Source organism: Colossoma macropomum, unplaced genomic scaffold, assembly GCF_904425465.1.
Source record: "Colossoma macropomum unplaced genomic scaffold, Colossoma_macropomum, whole genome shotgun sequence".
Classification (NCBI taxonomy): Eukaryota; Metazoa; Chordata; class Actinopteri; order Characiformes; family Serrasalmidae; genus Colossoma; species Colossoma macropomum.
The window spans coordinates 14,881,687-14,898,951 of record NW_023494788.1 but is presented as its reverse complement, the minus strand read 5'-3'; the positions used below and the strand labels follow the sequence as shown (position 1 = coordinate 14,898,951).

At 40.1% G+C, this 17,265-nt stretch overlaps 1 protein-coding gene across 2 annotated transcripts in view; it reads left to right on the top strand.

The window, feature by feature from the left end:
* The first annotated feature begins 376 nt into the window (after nt 1-376).
* The window catches only part of LOC118806898 (serine/threonine-protein phosphatase 2A 55 kDa regulatory subunit B beta isoform-like), a 70,241-nt gene continuing 53,352 nt past the window's right edge, over nt 377-17,265 (top strand). Inside the window, exons 1-2 of one of the 2 annotated variants that reach the window (XM_036568574.1) lie at nt 377-527; nt 612-689. In XM_036568574.1, coding sequence (XP_036424467.1) covers nt 521-527; nt 612-689 — 85 coding nt within the window. In that variant the 5' untranslated portion in view covers nt 377-520. Of the gene's footprint in view, nt 528-611; nt 690-3,646; nt 3,909-17,265 lie in introns of those variants that run through there. The other variant, XM_036568575.1, reaches the window with a different exon arrangement.

The window sequence follows — 17,265 nt, the reverse complement described above, 5'->3', positions numbered from 1 at the left end:
ATCCACTGGTTGCTTATTCTAATGGATGTGCAGGTTAGAGTTTTATTTTTTCAACAGGTGATTACAGCGGGAGAGAGATCAGATCCCCGCATGACTTCAGAGCAGTTTTGTAATAAGGGGAGGTTGGCAGGCAAACGAGTGGCAGTGAAATATAAAGCGCAGGCGGGAACAGTTCATACCAGCGCAGCTCCGTTTAGGCATTTATCGCTAAAAGCTCGTCGAAGCGCCAAAGCGGCGTCTGATTTAAAAGTCATTTGAGCGCTTTCTACAGCAGGGGCACGCACACACACGCACACGCACACGCACACACACACACACACACACACACAAACACACACACACACACACAGAGAGAGAGAGAGAAACATCCAGAGAAACTTGGGTTATCGTAATCGAGCATCACTGATTAGTCAGAGGGCAGATATTCCTGTCCGTCCGCGTTTTGGCGCGCGGTGCTCGTGCCTGCTGGAAAACATCTCAATCATCGTTTTCCAGATCGCTAAAGGGCGAACAGAGCATCATGCCCGGTAAGTCAGCTGCACTAATAAGACACAGACGTTATGTTGTAATGACTCCGTGCTGATCTCTGTCGTCTTCTGGATGGGGTAAAGGTCGTGGGGGCAGCGCTAATGACCCGTGCTGGAGTGTTGCCCAGGTGAAGGGTCCAGCTGAAGTGAACCCAACAGAAGGTAAGAATCACTGCTGCTAACACATTTGCAGCTCACGCGAAAGATTAGGCATTTTGCATATTTAAATCTGTCTCTTTCTGAGGCTTTCAGGCTTTCAGTTTTTTTGTGTGCATTAAATAAATTCACTTCGGTCTGTGAATCATCAGGACCACAACAGCCACCAAATTCATTGCATCTGATAAAAACTAATGCACCTGTTAATCTACTTATTAAAACTACTTTTTGCAGTTCTAGCTACAGGATATTAAAAGGGAAACTCCACCGATTTTTCAAAAATTCTACATAATGAAATGGTTGAGATGTAAAGTCATTCAGAGTGGTTTGGTGTGAAATGCTCCATACTAGATTTCAAATCTTACCAATCATCAACATTACATATACAAACTCTGAAGACACATGTAGGTTCGCTGGTGGTTTTGGACAGTTAATAAAATGGCCATGTTTGTGTTGTAGATGGCATGACCACTGGTTCCTATCACCATCACTGTAAAGAGTCTGTAAGTTTCTCTACTATGAACCACTTCACATCAAACCACTCTGTTGACTCTGTTAACATCTCAAGGACTGAATTATTCAGAATTTATTAAAAAATTGGTGGAATTCCCCTTTAAGTACCCGAAGATATATAAACTGGTCATTGTTACTGACATTCCATGAGATACAGTTAGGCATTGCATTATATTCATACACATTATATCATGTCCTGTTCATATATTTGTATATAACAATGTAATACAGCACAATTTGCCTCTTTGATCATTCCTATTCAAATATAGCACCAAATCCATTTCTTACTTATTGTAATCAAGACGCAGGTTTTTAGACAGGCTCACATTTTCAACAGGTATACAGCAGGAGTGAGATTAAATCCCTGCAGGACATCAGAGCAGTTTTGTAAGGCAAACATGTGGCAGCTGAATATAGACTGCTTGCTTTATAGTACAGGTAATGTATTAATGTAGGACCTAAGACCACATTTGAAGTCAGATGTAATTATAAGTGATCCCCTATGGTCCGTTATTGCTCAAAAGGCCTATAACTGTGATGACAACTTTATTAGTGTAACTGACATATATTTCAGAACCCATAATTGATAATATGTTTTATAAGTCTGAGCTTTAACAGCAGGCCAAGTAATGTTTTATAACTGCTGGAAGGTATGCTCGAGGATTAGATGAGACGTTTTCTCTATAAACTGCAACAAAGTTGTATCTAGGTGACAGCCATTCTAGCCTTTATTTTGCCAACTCAATGTATCCCTGTCTGTCGGTCTATAATTAGAAACCCTTGTGGCTCATAAATATTCAGTGAGGTTTTAGTGCTTCCTTTAAAAAAAAAACAGCATGAGCACCCAACAGTGAGTCAGACAGTGTGTGTCAGAGTGAGGAGGAGGGAAGAGAGAGTGAGTGTGTGTGAAAGAAAGAGAGAGTGAGAGAGCGAGGGAGGGAGGGAGGAAGTCAACTCTTTGATATGCTGATACTCTGGGGATGAGAGCAGATGGCACCTGGTCCCAAAGCTTATAGCCAATATCTCAGCATCATGGACCTGTTGTCACCTGAATTCTCGGACAAAATGCAGTTTGTGGCTCTTCAGCTGTTCATCGTACTCTATACCATTTGATATCATAGTTGAAAAGCATGCTGTAATTCAAGCACAGTGGCAGTTGTGTAACATCCCACCCTTGCAAAAAAATTACGGATAGATAAAAAGGGATTCTGTTGTAGCAGGCCCCCCACAGCCTTGGGTCCCAGTGCGTTTGCCCTCCTGCCCCTCTATAGTTACATGACTGCACAGTGGAACAACCTCTGTTAATATTAGATTCACAATATAATAATGACGAGTAAAGACATTACAGATCGATGTCTGAAACTTTGTAGACACCTACTCATCCAACATCTCTTCTGAAATCAAGGGTATTAACAGAGAGTTGGTCCCTCTTTGCTGCAGTAATAGCTTCTAATCTTCTGGAAAGGTGGAAACATTGCTGTGAGGATTTGATTGCATTCAGTCACGAGAGCAGTAATGAGGTCAGGTATGTTGAATCATTTGTTCTGGATCACAAACACCACTCCAGCTCATCCAAAAGGTTTTGGATGGAGCTCCATCATTCTAGAGAATGCAGTTCCACTGCTCCGCAGCCCAATTCTGGGGAGTTTTACACCCTCTAGTTGATGCCTGAGGCACGGTGGCCTCAGATTCATGTGTGGCTGTTCCAGTGCTTTGGACATTAAACTGTTTGTCTGCAATCGAACACCTGTGCACAGCAGTGGGTGCACTTTAAAGTAGCTGGATTCACTTAAAGGGAGTGTCTGGTTATTTTCATCATTTAGCATCTTCAACACATTTGAGAAGGCCTTTTGAAGAGACCTAGCAGGGCTGATTATTATTAATATGATTAAAATTATAAAAGAATATCATGTTCATGATGTTTTGTATGAATCTATCAAGAAGGGTTTGGGAATCAAAGCATACTTCAGGCACAACCACTTGTAGCTGCAAGCACAGCTTCCAAACCCGGTTCATGTGTTATATAAACAACCACGAGAGGGCGCACTTCGCTACACTATGAATGCGCGAAGAAGTTTTGCCCCTCTTGCAGGCATTTTGCGTTTAGTTGCTTTCTGTGGCCTGCATTTGTATGCAAGGCTCATTCCGAGCTCTCAACCATCTCTACATTTTATAAATGAAGAGTTTATTAAAGAAAGAGATGCGAAAATCTACCATGGACTGCAGCGTAATAAAGCCGATGGATTTACGCTGCTCTTCGGTCCGGGCTCTTGTGGAAGAGGCAGTTCGGCGCTGAAGGGGGCATTCAGCCTGTAAGATGGTGTGTCACGGGGCAGCAAGTGATGCCCCCTCTGCTGCCCCTCCCCGCCATCATCCCACCCTCCCGTCCTGCCGCCGGCAGGGGAGGAAGAGCAAAGCGCGCGGCGAAGGCAGGCAAAGCGGCGCGCTCAGCTCTGCAGCTCCACAGAGAGAGTCGCTTCCACAGATTCAGGTTCAGGAACTCTATGAAGCAGAGAGGACTCTCCTTTTTCTCCTCGCCGGGGTTTGTGGAGCAGCCACCGAGCAGCGCGGATGAGGATCACACAGCGGGACGATCCCTAATGAGACCCAGATTGATCCGGTAACGCTAAAAGATGAAATGTTTCTCCCGTTACCTGCCTTATCTCTTCAGACCGCCCAGCACCATCCTGTCCTCCACCTGCCACACAGAAGGTAGGGTGTGTGTGTTTGGGAATGGAGGGGGAGTTGGATGTGTGTGATATGCAGGGTTGGGATGTAATAGAAAAGTATTGGGGAAACATATCAGGATACAGAAACGAAGCACCTGTTTTCAGTCCAAGTAACATTTTGTAAAGGCAGTATTCAATACAGTTTATGTGAATATGTACCGACTAAATAATATATATATATATATATATATATATATATATATATATATATATATATATATATGTATATATATATGATAATTATAGTTATAATTAATTTATTTAGAATCAGTGCGTGGCATGTAGCAAACATGCTTGTTAGATGAATTCTAAAGAGAACATCAATTAACAACATCTTTATAAACACTGCTAAAGCCTGAGTAGACTGATAAACCAAAGTGATGAGCCAGTTATTCATTTCAGCATTACTGAGCTCTTTTGATGGGGAAATTGAACAAATAGTTTCTGCAGTTGTGGAAATGTTTGCTAGTGATAAATTTGGCATCTGTCTAACACTAGATTCATGCTTGGGGGATTGTGGGAGCAGCAATGGACTGAAGGAGGCGGTGAGAGAGAAAAAAAGTGAATTTTGGAAACTTTACTTAAATGATAAGTAATTTTTTTTCATGAAACATATTAACAGAATAATTACATAAACACAACCAACCAGTAGCAACGAGGAACAGTGTGAATTAAGTTAAAAAAAAAAAAATTCCCAGCTGCCTTAGTAAGATGTGTTCTACATGTATTATGATACTTTTTTATGTGTTGTAACAGAATACATTGCTGAATACTTTTAGAGCAACATGTTCAGTATTCAGCCATCACTGATTTTTCTAAGTATTTCGGAGTTACTGTAAATGTTTGTTTTCATATATTTTCTATTCTTTCATACAAATGACTGTAAAATCAGACAAAACTGTCTTAACCTACAGTTTTTGGACCAAAATGTGATTTTTACTGATCTATGTTTATTTTATTTTTTACTGAAGGGGCAAAACCATTTTTTTGGTCACTGGTGTTTAGAGCTTGGCTTAGAAAATAAACTATTCTGTGCAGTATGCAGCATTATTTTCTTAGAAAAACATTAAATAAATACAAATTAAATACAAATTACCTTAATACAATAATACAGTAGTAGTGATTTTATTCATGTCATAGTGGGAATTTAATCATTATCAAACCTCATCTCATGGCAGCCCACTGTTATTTGTAGTTATTATCCAAAACCTGGTTTGTCAAATCAGTCATTCATTAAAAGAAATCAGCTGTGCTGGAGATTTAATTTAACAAATTCATGTGACAGCTGGCAGTATTGAGGTGTTGAGAAGTTGAGAATCAAACCTCTGTTTTACCAGCTAGCTCATAAGATATCAAGTACTTCATTGAAAAAGAAGAAATTCCTGCTACTTTTTACTGTAGTTATGATTATTTTGTAATTTATTCTAATGTTACACGTGTTTATACAATCAAAAACATGCTTATTGCCCAGAGAAATGGATTTAAACAATTTGTCTAAGGCAGTACTCTGTGTGTGTGTGGGTGTGGGTGTGTGTGTGTGTGTGTGTGTGTGTGTGTGTGTGGGTGTGTGTGTGTGTGATCCTTCTATGCATGCTTATGTTGGAGATTCTTGTTGCGGTCCTTGGAGGTGAAAGAGTACAAGATCTGCTTCTTAAGGTTGCTTCCTATGAGTGTATGACCCTGTTTGCTGTTTGTTGGGAACAGACATTGTCAGTGTATTCCTGAAATGCTGGTCTTACCAATGCAAAGTTGAGCTATGTGACTGAAGGTAACTGAAGCAGAATGAATTGTGTCAGCAAGTCAGTTATTATCAAACTTCTGAGCTGTGGGGTTGTCTATGCTGCTATTACAATTTAACCCACATGCATTATTCCCCAAAGAACTGAGAAAATTTGCGTGGTTTTGTGGTCTTCATTCATTTAACCAGTGAGACTTATTTAACAGTGTGAAGACAAATAACTGCCTATTAATGCAGTTCTCATATGCAAGTTAAAATCTTGTTTGCATTTGTTTATTGTGCATTCTTGATTGTAACAAAACAGCTGAACTAGTTGTGTTTGTATGTGAAGCTTCTCAGTCCTTTGCCTTCTGTTTCTGCATGTTACTAAGCCAGGCTTTCCCACACTGTTTGCTTAACCAGATGACTTGTGAGCAAGACCATGTGACAGTGCATGCTCTGGGGCAGTGCTGCTTCTCAACTAATGCTCACTGTTTATAATTCTTGGGAAAAGCACCCATGTGACTTTATAGTAGAGGACTGTAATGATCATTCTTCTTTAAAAGCGAGAAGGCAGGCTTCCATGTTGTGTTATTTATGTACACTCGGTTGGTGTAATTGGATTAGAACAGAATGTGAGAATAATAATAAAACTGCATTCTCTAATTTAAACAAACCTGTCACTGCAAAGATGGCATTATGATCCTTTCCATTCAGCCAAGCCATTTATAGTATTATCTAGTTTTAGTGTTTGCATTGTGACATTTTATGGACCATGAATGGCCTTGTTTGACCTCAGCGTTTGCTCTCTCAATCCTGCTTTTCAAACATATCCAATGTCCTTGACCATAAATGCAAAGTCACATTGGAATCACTCACAATGCTCATTATGTAAGACACTGGGTAGATATTGGATCACACATTCATTGTGCTGGGCTCTGGGGCAGGATGTTTATTGGGATGTTGCAGTCTACAGGGCTTAAATTGTCTGCTGCATGCCCCTCAGGTCTCACATAGACATGCCGGTGGATTTATAGTGTGTTGGAAGGGGAAGGGCCGTGTGGTTCATGTCAGGTCTCTACTAAAATAGCCAGTTGTTTGTCCTTTAATTGTACCTTACCTAATGTCTCAATACATTTAAAGACTTTGGATTTGTCCCCTTTAATTTTAGTAGTTGGGACATCAACAGCTCTTAATTCATACAGTACTGTGCAGAAGTCAGAGACCACTCTTAATTTATTTAATTTTCAGTCAAAACGACCATTCATCACAAGTGATGCAGCAATGTTTCTGAGGACATTAGATATAAGATAATCCACTTGCATAAGGAAGGGCCATGTGAGAGTAAAATAAGTGAAAAAAAACTCTGGAGTTTCCAAAATTGGAGTTACAGTGTGATTAGAAGATACAAAGAAAATGGGACTGCTATCAACCGTGAAAGAGCAAGAGGACCACCAGAACTGTCACCATGTCACAAACAGCACTTAAAGCTTTCATCTCTGAAAGGTAGGAAAAAATCAAGCACCACTTCTGCTTTAGATATGAAAAAATCTCTGTCCATCCTTCCACTGTGAGAAGACAATTTAACTATGGGTCTGAAGTGAGGTATAGCTGTCAAGAAGCTGTTACTGAGAAATAGACAAAAAGAAAAAGAATAACAAGCAAGAACAAAGAAGCTGCTGTTGTTCTCAGAAAAATGGACCACTGCAGACCTTAACATCATGGAATGTGCTTGGGATTACTTGGATTGTGATAAAAAGAAAATGCAACCAACTTCTAAGACTGAACTTTGAAGGTGTGGAAAAATAATACTGCAGATTTGGTTGAAATTTAAGGCATGTCTCCTGAAAAGAATGGAAGCTGTATAAAGGCAAAGTGTTGACATACTAAATACAGAAAAAACTTGATATTTAGTAATTGACTGCAATATTTTGATGAATACATATTTTCTGTTTTTTCTGCTGCTAACGAATGAATAACTTGTTTTACGGAAGTCCGGAGAGGCCATGAGCTGTTGTTGTAATTTTCTGAATTGTTTTCTTGAGATAACGAGTTAATTATCTTGAGATTTCAAGATAACAACTTTGTTATCTTGAGATCGCAAGCTAATTAACTCATTATCTCAAGAAAACAACTTTGTTATAATTAAATCATAATTAGATAATTTGACAATTAGATAGATAATTATCTATTAGATGTGATCTCGGGATCACAAGATAATTAACTCATTATCTCAAGAAAACAGCTTTGTTATCTTGAGATCACAAGACAACTAACTCATTGTTTTAAGATAGCTTTGTTATCCTGGACGCACTGTGGTAGTTTTTTGGATTGCTAATGGCTTGTTATTGGCTTGTTTTATCAGAGTAAGATCAAAAGGCCACTGAAATGTGCAGTATACTTCTATGCATTTGCTCAAATGTGATAGCTTGTGACACAAAGACATTAAAATCTGTGAATTTTGGCTTTGTTAGAACATCTTTACATAACAAAGTACATGCAGCAGAATTGAGAAATCATGTTTTTAAAGGAGTAGAGAGGCAGAAATGGCACCATTTTGCCTCAGCATTAATGGGTTAAATCTACAAGTTGTCCGTACACATTTGTAGGCACACTTTTATAATACTGTTCAGGTTTGTAACTAGTGGTCTGTCTGTAGGGTAGAAATGCATATTCAGTTCAATATGTTCTTTCTAAGAACGTGAGCCAGAGCACGTTGTCATCAAGCAAGTGATAAACCCAAAATAGATGTGATGTGCAGTTTGCCAGTTTTATAAGTATCTCATTCCACTGAGCGCTAGTAGGTGCAAGCAACATGGTGCAGGAGATGAGGAGCAGTTAATTGCAGGCAGTGAGTGAGGTCAGTGTTGAGGAGGAGAGCAATGAGGCTGCAGGCTGTGGAGAGTGTAGAAGAGGGTGGAGAGGTGAGGATGAGGATGGTGGGGGGTGTTATGGATGATCAGCTGTCCGTTTAGAAGGAATGAGGAAGAACTCAGGGGATGTCTCCCTCCCTCTTGGCAGGGTAATGAAGTGCACTTTTTGCTTTCTGCACAGGAAGCAAATGAACTGTGAGGGAGGGGGTGACGGGGGAGGGGGTCTGACCTAAATTGATATGCTACTGCTGTAACCTGGGCAAACACAACACAGCATAGAAGCCAGTCCTTCAGGGCTGAGATTTAGCTGAGAGAAGGGCTGTCACCGTCGATTATATTAGTAATCGAGTAATCTACAGATCGCTTTGACTTTTAATGAAGTAATCAGAGTTTTGAGAAAGGCAGAACAATAACAGTGGACTTAACTGTTAAGATAAGGCATACATAGCATTGAAATGATTCTGAAATACTTTATTGGAAAGTAGATATACAAGATATCATTAAAAAATATGAAATATACTATAGAAAAAATGCATATAAATGCCTGTATCTGCCGCAGAGATGTTCACACATCACTTCAAGCAAATCCAAGTCGAGTCTCAGTCATTGGGGTTTAAGTCTAAGCTGAGTCTTGAGTCGTAGTATATTATTTTAGTTTAGTAATTAGCTGTAGGCATTGTGTTGTACAAAAGTAACCTACTAAAACCTGTCAGGTTCAACACTGCTTCAAATGAGGGGCCTTTCATTACAGAACAACCTTCAGTAAATGTTGTGTTTGCAGGAAAGAGGCAAAACAACTTGAAGCAGTTGATTAGTCTGTAGGTTGTATAGTAACTATGCTAGCTAGTGTAATAGCAAATACAACTGAAGCTGAAAAGTGTTTAACCCCTTAAAATCCAATGCTTGTTACATACTAAGGTTTATTATTCAGTGACTTCAAGGGCTTCAAGGATAACTTTGAGCCAGCCAGTGGGCCCTGGCCATTTAAGGGGTCACAGCAGGCATGTCAAACTGGTGATCTTCCAAGCCGAAGTGATGCAGAGATTAGTGTTTACCTTCATATAATACTCTGAATTCAGTTCATGAAGGGCTTGATAATTAGCTGATGAGCTGAATCAGGTGTGTTCAGTGAGGCGGTGTGCTGAAGTCTGCAGTGTTTTGGTCCACAAGAACTGGACCCTGACAGATGTGGGTTAAAGGAATGTGATCAGTAACTTAATAAAACTTCAGCTAGATTAGCTGACAGCATCAGCTAAATTAATTATTGTACTAGCTGAAATACTTGCTCTCCAAACATGCTAGACAACAAATGGTTATAGTTGTGCTTTTTTTCCTTCAAACACCACATTCACTGCATGTAGCGCTCAGCATTGAAATTTTTCTGTGAGCTGTGAGAGAACGGCATTGCAGTAATAACTGCACATGACCGTAGCAAAATTGATGGGTTAAGTAACACACATAAGGTTGGAAACTAAAAGCTTTATTCATTTACTGCATTAATGTTGCTGCTTTTAATTTAATCTACTTTAAACTTAAGTTTGAGTTGAGTCACGAGTCAATTATGGGTGGGTCCAAGGCTGAAGTCATTCATTAGTGTAGTGTGTGTGGTATGGCAGTATGCAGTTTTAGATGTAGCCCAAGTTAAGTTGCGAGTTAGTCAACGTGTGACTCGAGTCTGAGTCGCTGACTCGAGTCCCCATTTCTGATTCGTCAGGCTGTTTCTTACTGTAAGAGAGATCAGAAGGAGACTTTAAAATAATCATCATTATCGTCATGCAAGTTGATAATAATTGCCTGTTCATAAAGAAGGTCAAGATCAATTCATTTTTTTTTTTAAGTCAAGTTTAATTGAGTTACTGTGACTGCCCTAGTTGAGAGGTTTAGAAATATCTGAGATTTATAATGGCAAATTTCTAATATGAATAATATTACAGGGACATCAGCTACATTAGCTGACAACTTTAGCTAAATTAGCTATTGTGCCATCTAGAATACTCACTATCCAAACTATGTGCTAGCCAGCTGTTTCAAATTCTTTTGCCTCTTTCGTTTAAACATTGTATTTACAACATGTAGTGCTTTGTTCTGTCCACCAGACCAAAGAATTTTCTATATTGAAAGGCTTTGAGTTAGGCTTTTAAGTTATATTGAAGCTAATGTTGCTGCAAATTGCAGGAGCATTATAGTAATGACTATTCATGACTGTAGAACAACTTAATCAAGAAATCGTGACTGCTGTAGCTGTTAGGCTTCGAAAATACAGGAGTGTTATATTTCTGATATGTTTGAGCTTTGGTCAACACTCCCCAAAGTGGAGGTGTTTGTACCATGACCATTATGCTGGAAAAATGGCTTGCATAACGATGCTCGGGTGTGATTCCAGGCTTGTTGTGCTTTTCAGGAGTTGTTGTGGGACTTGGCCTGAAACCATTAGTGTGTCATCAGCAGCTGTAGGCGAGTAGAGGCCAGAAATGGAGTGTTTGGTGGCTTTGATGTGTGCAATGCGATTTGACGAGCTAGCCTTTGGGAACTAGGGGAAGAGATTGTAGTCATTTAGTTTCCAGTTTAGGTGTGCATTGGTGTGTATGTATGCCAGGGGACGCATAAACAGAAGTAGCTACATGGGGCTTGATGGATTAACTGTTAAAAGGCAGTGATTTTCTTCTCAGTCTTTTGCTGTGTCAGGAAAACCATGCAGAGACTCTCTCTCTCTCTCTCTCTCTCTCCCTTACACACACACACGCACACACACACGTACGTACACACACACACAGAGCAGTGTAGGCCAGGTATTGGAGGGTCACTGTAAATAATACTGGGCTTCTACGAGGACAGGTAAGGAACAGATTGACAGACATAAATTGCTTCTTATTGGATATTTTTTTCTGAGTGACTAAAAGGTCCAGCAAAGGAATCCAGCAAGTCTGGGACCTTTGAACTTGACAGGTCAGGGGACACAGGGGCAATGCAGGGAGCAGACACAGGAGCTGCATGATGTGCTAGGGTGCAGGGGGGTGCACAGTTGTCCACAGCTGCAGGTGGGGCTACATAGATGGCATCAGTCCTGTGTCAGGTGCAGGTGGAGCAGACCAGGAGTCCAAGGTGACAGCAGGTTGAGAAAACAGTGAAAAGAGTAGCTCCAGACTTGTTGCATCAGCCTCCGCAAACCTGGATGTAGGGGTAGGCTGTGGCTGACAGACATCTCAGAGGCTGGGAGCAGATAACACCCTCCCAAAAATCCTCTGCCCTGCGGAGGTCTCATCCTCTCTTGGAGGGGAAAGCATGACGCTTTTGCAGCATCTCCCGTGGCGTGTCAGCTGTGGCCTGGCCATGTCAGTCCTAGCAAAACCTGATGCAAGAAAGGCGGCGTCATCAGCTGTGATAAGCCTCCCAACGTTAGCCGAATTGGTGGAGTCCTGCTTGGTACTTGGCAAGGTGGCCTTAAGCTGCTACAGGAAAAGAAATCCCTCCTGCAGCCTGGCCTGCTGTTCAGCCACCAAACTTGCTGCATTCTTTGTGTCTGGCCATGCATTCTGTAACCTGGGAGGCATAGAGGCAGGATAAAAGTGTGAGTTTCTTTTATTTAAGTCCAGGTTTGAGGTGGCAAGCAATGCAGAGATATTCAAACAAAAGAACAAGAACCAAAGCAAGATTAGCAGAAATAGAAAACTAGAGACTTAAAAACTGAAAAAAGAAACTTACCCAAAAAACTGAGGAACAACAAAATCAAGAACTTACCAAAGATGTTGTAACTGTGCCCTCATTGGCCATTTATTCAGAAACAACTGCCATATAGATGCACTTGTAGGTTTACAATGACAGTAGCCCATCTGCTGTACAATTTATCAGACCCCTGAGGGGTTTTTAAACATCTCAGTGTCACTGCTGGGTTTAGAAATCCACCCTTCAAAAATATCCAGCCAGCAGTATCCTGTGGTCAGAAACTGACCACTGATGAAGGGCTAACATGCATTGTGCATGGAAAAAGATGAGCTATCATTTCTATCATTTCTGCACACCTTAAAGGTGGTACCAGTGCATCACACACTACCACACCATTCACCATGTCAGTGGTCACTGCAGTGCTGAGAATGGTTCACCAGTCAAACTATATCTGACAAATATTGATGGAAGCAGTGGGTGGCAGTTGATAAATTGTGCAACAGGTGGGCTACAGTTAGTTATTGTAAACCTACCAGTGCACCTACTGTATATGGTGGGTGTTTCTCATAAAATGGCCAATGACTGTAGACACAAGGCCAGTCTACCTAATAAACTGGCAGCTATGTGTATGTGTGGAGGGGAGTTCTCAGGATCATGGGAGATAATAGTAGTAATGTTGAGATTAGACGGCTGCTAGAACAGTAGGCCATTCTGAAACTGTGGCCCATGTCGTTTGTTCTTCCTCTTTCTTTTCTCTCTCTTTGTGTAATGTATCCTGTGTTGACACCGTTTACTTTCTGCAGCCAAGGAGCCTCTCATGTACATAAAAAGAGAGAAAAATCCTCTACACAAATCCTGCTTTGTGATGAAATAGACTCAGCAGGTTCAAATATACTCGAGAGAGAGAGAGAGAGAGAGAGAGAGACAAAAGACAGCATAGAGAAATGTAGAGGAGAAAGAAGGAAGAGAGAGAATAAGGAGTAAAAGAGAAAGAAAGCCACTTATTCTTCTGGGTTGCGGGGGGAGCTGGAGCCCATCCCAGCAGTCATTGGGCAGAAGGCAGGATACACCCTGGACAGGTAGAAAGAAAGAAGAGAGAGACAAAAGAAGGAGAGGATAAGACAGGAGGGGAAAAAAGGAAGGATAAAGAAAAAGGAGAGTGAGACAGAAAGGGATGGGAGAGAGAGAAAAGAGAAAAAGAAAGGAAGGAGAGGAAAAGGGAGAAAGAAGAAACAGAAAGAAAGAAAGAAAGGGGAGAGAGGAAAAGAAAGGAGAGAAAAGAGAGAAAAAGAAAGAAAGAGAATGAGAAAGGTGAAACAAATGAGAGAGGAAGAAAGAGTAAGAAAGAAAGTAGAGAGACAGAAAGGAAGAAAAAAGAGAGAAAAGGGAAGGAGGAGAGAATGAAAGAAAAAAGAAGAGTGAGAGACTGAGAGAAAGAGTGAAGAGAGGGAGAGTCTGTAATGTGTTATCTATATTTATACTCAGTGTAAATGCTTTGGCTCTAAGAGGCTCTGCGGCTGTAGCTTTACAGTGGGCAGAGATACGAAGCTCTATTGTCTCTGTTCTGTGCAGTCTGGGAAGCCTCAGCTGGAAAAGAGTGCTGCTTTAAAGAGGTTCTGCTGGATCACTGACTTTTTCCCTTCAACCACTAACTAAAGGCTTCAACAGAGTGAGACAAATGAATCAGCAAAGTTATATCTGACACCTCTCCTCCCACTCTCTCTCTCTCTCTCTCTCTTTATCTTTTGTAATGTGTTAGCTCTTTACACTATAGTTCAGTCAGGTAATCTGAGGTACAAACCTCCCCCCTTCCTCAACACACACACCCTTTCTCAGCATGTGGTCTATTTATAGAAGGTCCTGACTGTACTGTTTTAGGAGAGAAACTGAGAGAGACCATATTAAGCAATATGTTTGTGCATGTGTAAGAGAGAGAGAGAAGGGATGTGTGTCAAACACAGCTTCCCTGCTCTAACACATTTTTTAAAGAACTTGTTTTTACAGTTTTCAAATGAAAAATGATAGATAAATGATAGTGCTCTACTTGTTATGTCATATAGGCCTTTGGTTTGTGTATTACTGCATTCGTAACATATACTCAGTGTAATAAAATGAAGTCAGCATATACAGACTTTGTTACTACCACATAAAATGCAGTCGAAATTAATGTTGGGATTTTTTTTTTACTCTGTAAGTCAAACAACCCCCTTGGTACAATGTACATGTCATATGAACACAAATCTTGGTTTGTATTGGTATTGATTTCAGCACCAAGGACAGGGACAGGACCAGTTCTGTGCCCTTTAGAGCAAGTCAGAACTAATTTGAGTCAGAACTAAGACAGCATCTAAAGATTTAGGGCTCTTGGCTTCATATCAGGACATGACCTCGACAGCTCTTAAAGGAATAGTTCAACAAAAAATCAAATATACACAGTTTTCCACTAAATGTAGGTATAGTCAATCAGCGAAGATATGGATTTTTTTACTTCTCTAATTTAAAACTGGAGCCACAAGGCTGATATTTATTAACAAACAATAAAACTCAATAGTCACCTAAATAGCCCAAAAATACATAACCAAAATTTCTGTAACCCTTAGTATGTAACAAGTCTGGGATTTTAAGAGGTTAAGATAAATGTCTTGTTTTCCTGTAATGTTTGTGTTAAGTGTTCTGACTTTTGCTTGACCCTAAAATGTATTTACTACATCATCATGTGGGGGAAAATAATATTAACCAGTAACATCATATAACATCAAGCCCCCCCACAACCTATCAAGTGAAAACGCTCAGCTAGCTCAGAGACCCTCCCTGGTGCTGCTAAACCATAAGCATGACTTCAGGAAACAGGTGTCCAGTCGTTTGATTGTGGGTATCTGTACATAACATAAGCCCCACCTGCTCACACTTTACTCAGGATGCACACGGATATCTGGTTTAGTTTGATCAGTGATACCCTGAGGAGTATATTTCAATGCTCTTTTGAACATTCTTTTTTTTTTATTTTCTAATACTACTGAAATCATTATACTATGGGTGGGATCCCCTTGAGCTCATTCTTTCTCTCTCCCTCTTTCTCTCTTTCTATAGCTGGGAGAGACTGAAAGGAGTAGGAGGAAAGTAAAAGCATACTACAGTTAATCACCTATTATATTATCTCCCATCTTATTCGCTATTATGCTATTATACCTTTTCTGAATGGATGGCATCTACGTTCCAGCTTCTTGGCTTCTTTATGAAGCTGTATGAGCGAGTGATCATTGTATCCTGCTGGGGTTTCATTTGTTTTCCTCTGTGGACACAGGGATTTCCCTGAAAGTCACACCTGTTTTTGTTCTATGTGTCACTGTTTACATTTTGATCATTATGGGAGAAATCTGGTTTGGTCAAAAGCTTCTTATGTGCACAGCCTATTACCAGAGCTGTATCTGGTAATCCTCCCTTTGACACCACTCTGCTTTTCTATACTCATGTTTTCCGAGTGCCTGTAGGATTTGGGATTTAAGGATTATCTGTGCATGATTGAATGGGAATCAGGGGGATAAGAGTGAAGAGCACATCTGGGACATGCACTTCCAGGAAGCCTGAATGGACACATGCTCATACACATGCACCACATACAAACGTATCTGTATATCAAATATGTTCCGTGTTCTTTTCTGTTAGATATTGTCGTTGTTATGTGAAAATCCTGAAAAAATAGTTTTTTATTACACCATTAGAAAATGCAGCTGCCCTTTGTATTGTGTGAACATTTCATGATGAATGGACTGATAGAAATCATCCAAAATGACATGTAACAAAATCTTGTTACATTAAAGCTGCACTGTGTAAAATTTTTGTTTTTTTTTGTTTGTGCGTGCACCACGAAAAGTCTGAAATAATAATTTAAAGTCAGAAGTGTCAGGTCACATCATTTTTTTTTATGTATTAACGTCACATGCACTAGCTCAAAAAGAAGCTCTGGCTCAGTGTTTAGATCTCACCTGTTTCGTTTAGAAAGTCACCTGTTTCAAACATACTAGCTTTTCTTATGACAGCAATGATATTTAGCCAAACTAAACTCTCAAAAAAGGTTGACAGGTAAGATACAATGTTCAGCTTGAACTGTAGTATCATGAATGAGTGTAAGCAGAAAAAAGAAAAATAGAAGACTTCTTTAAACAAGCAGGAGGAAGATGAAAGCAGAAGCTCTGAGAATAGTGCTTTCATGGAGTTCAGTTCCACACTCCTACTCAGGCCCCACATGACCCAGACTACAGACAAAAGCAGCACACACACAATACCACTTCTCTGCACAGAGTGCCCTGCTGTCTGTACACCTACAATAGCACCTCTCCACTGAGCTCCTGCTACGGCTGGTTTGGCTGCCCCTTGTGCCTCGGCACGTCTCTTTCAAGTATTTCCGTCTTTATTTTGCTTTTTTCTCCAGGAAACATAAAAAGAACCTCAGATTTTTAATTTTGGACTACATTACAGTGAAGGCCAGAGCTTCCCTTGTTTGTGGGGTGAGAGGGGGAGAGAGAGAGAGAGATAGAGAGAGATAGAGAGAGAGAGAATTTTTATACTTTATTACAACTTTTACGTACATGTTATATTATCTATAAAAATATACATATATATGGGCAAAATTCAGGCCTCATGATAAATGCTACAACTAGTTGCAATGTGATGTACTTTCATCCATGTTTCTAGATATCAGTTTGTCATTCAGAGTCAGAAGCCACCAAAGCAAGTCTGTTTGAAATTACATGATCATGGGAAAAAAATCATAATCATAGAAAAAATTTGATATATTATGTAAATGTTGTTAAGATTTCAAAATGCACTGTTTACTTCCCAGCTCATTTTGAATCAACTGTTTTTGTGATGTCACAAAACTTAACACATTTCCCCAGACTTCTTTGATCAGTGAAGCAAGATAGAGAGCAGCCAATCACAACAGAGGTCATCAGTTTTAGGCACAGTAACAAAAACAGCCTGTAGAGTTCTAAAGTATAAAGATAGGCTGAAAAATGGTTGTGTAAATTATGACTGTCTTTGATACACCAAACAGAACATTTTTGAGGCAAATGTGTTATGATTGA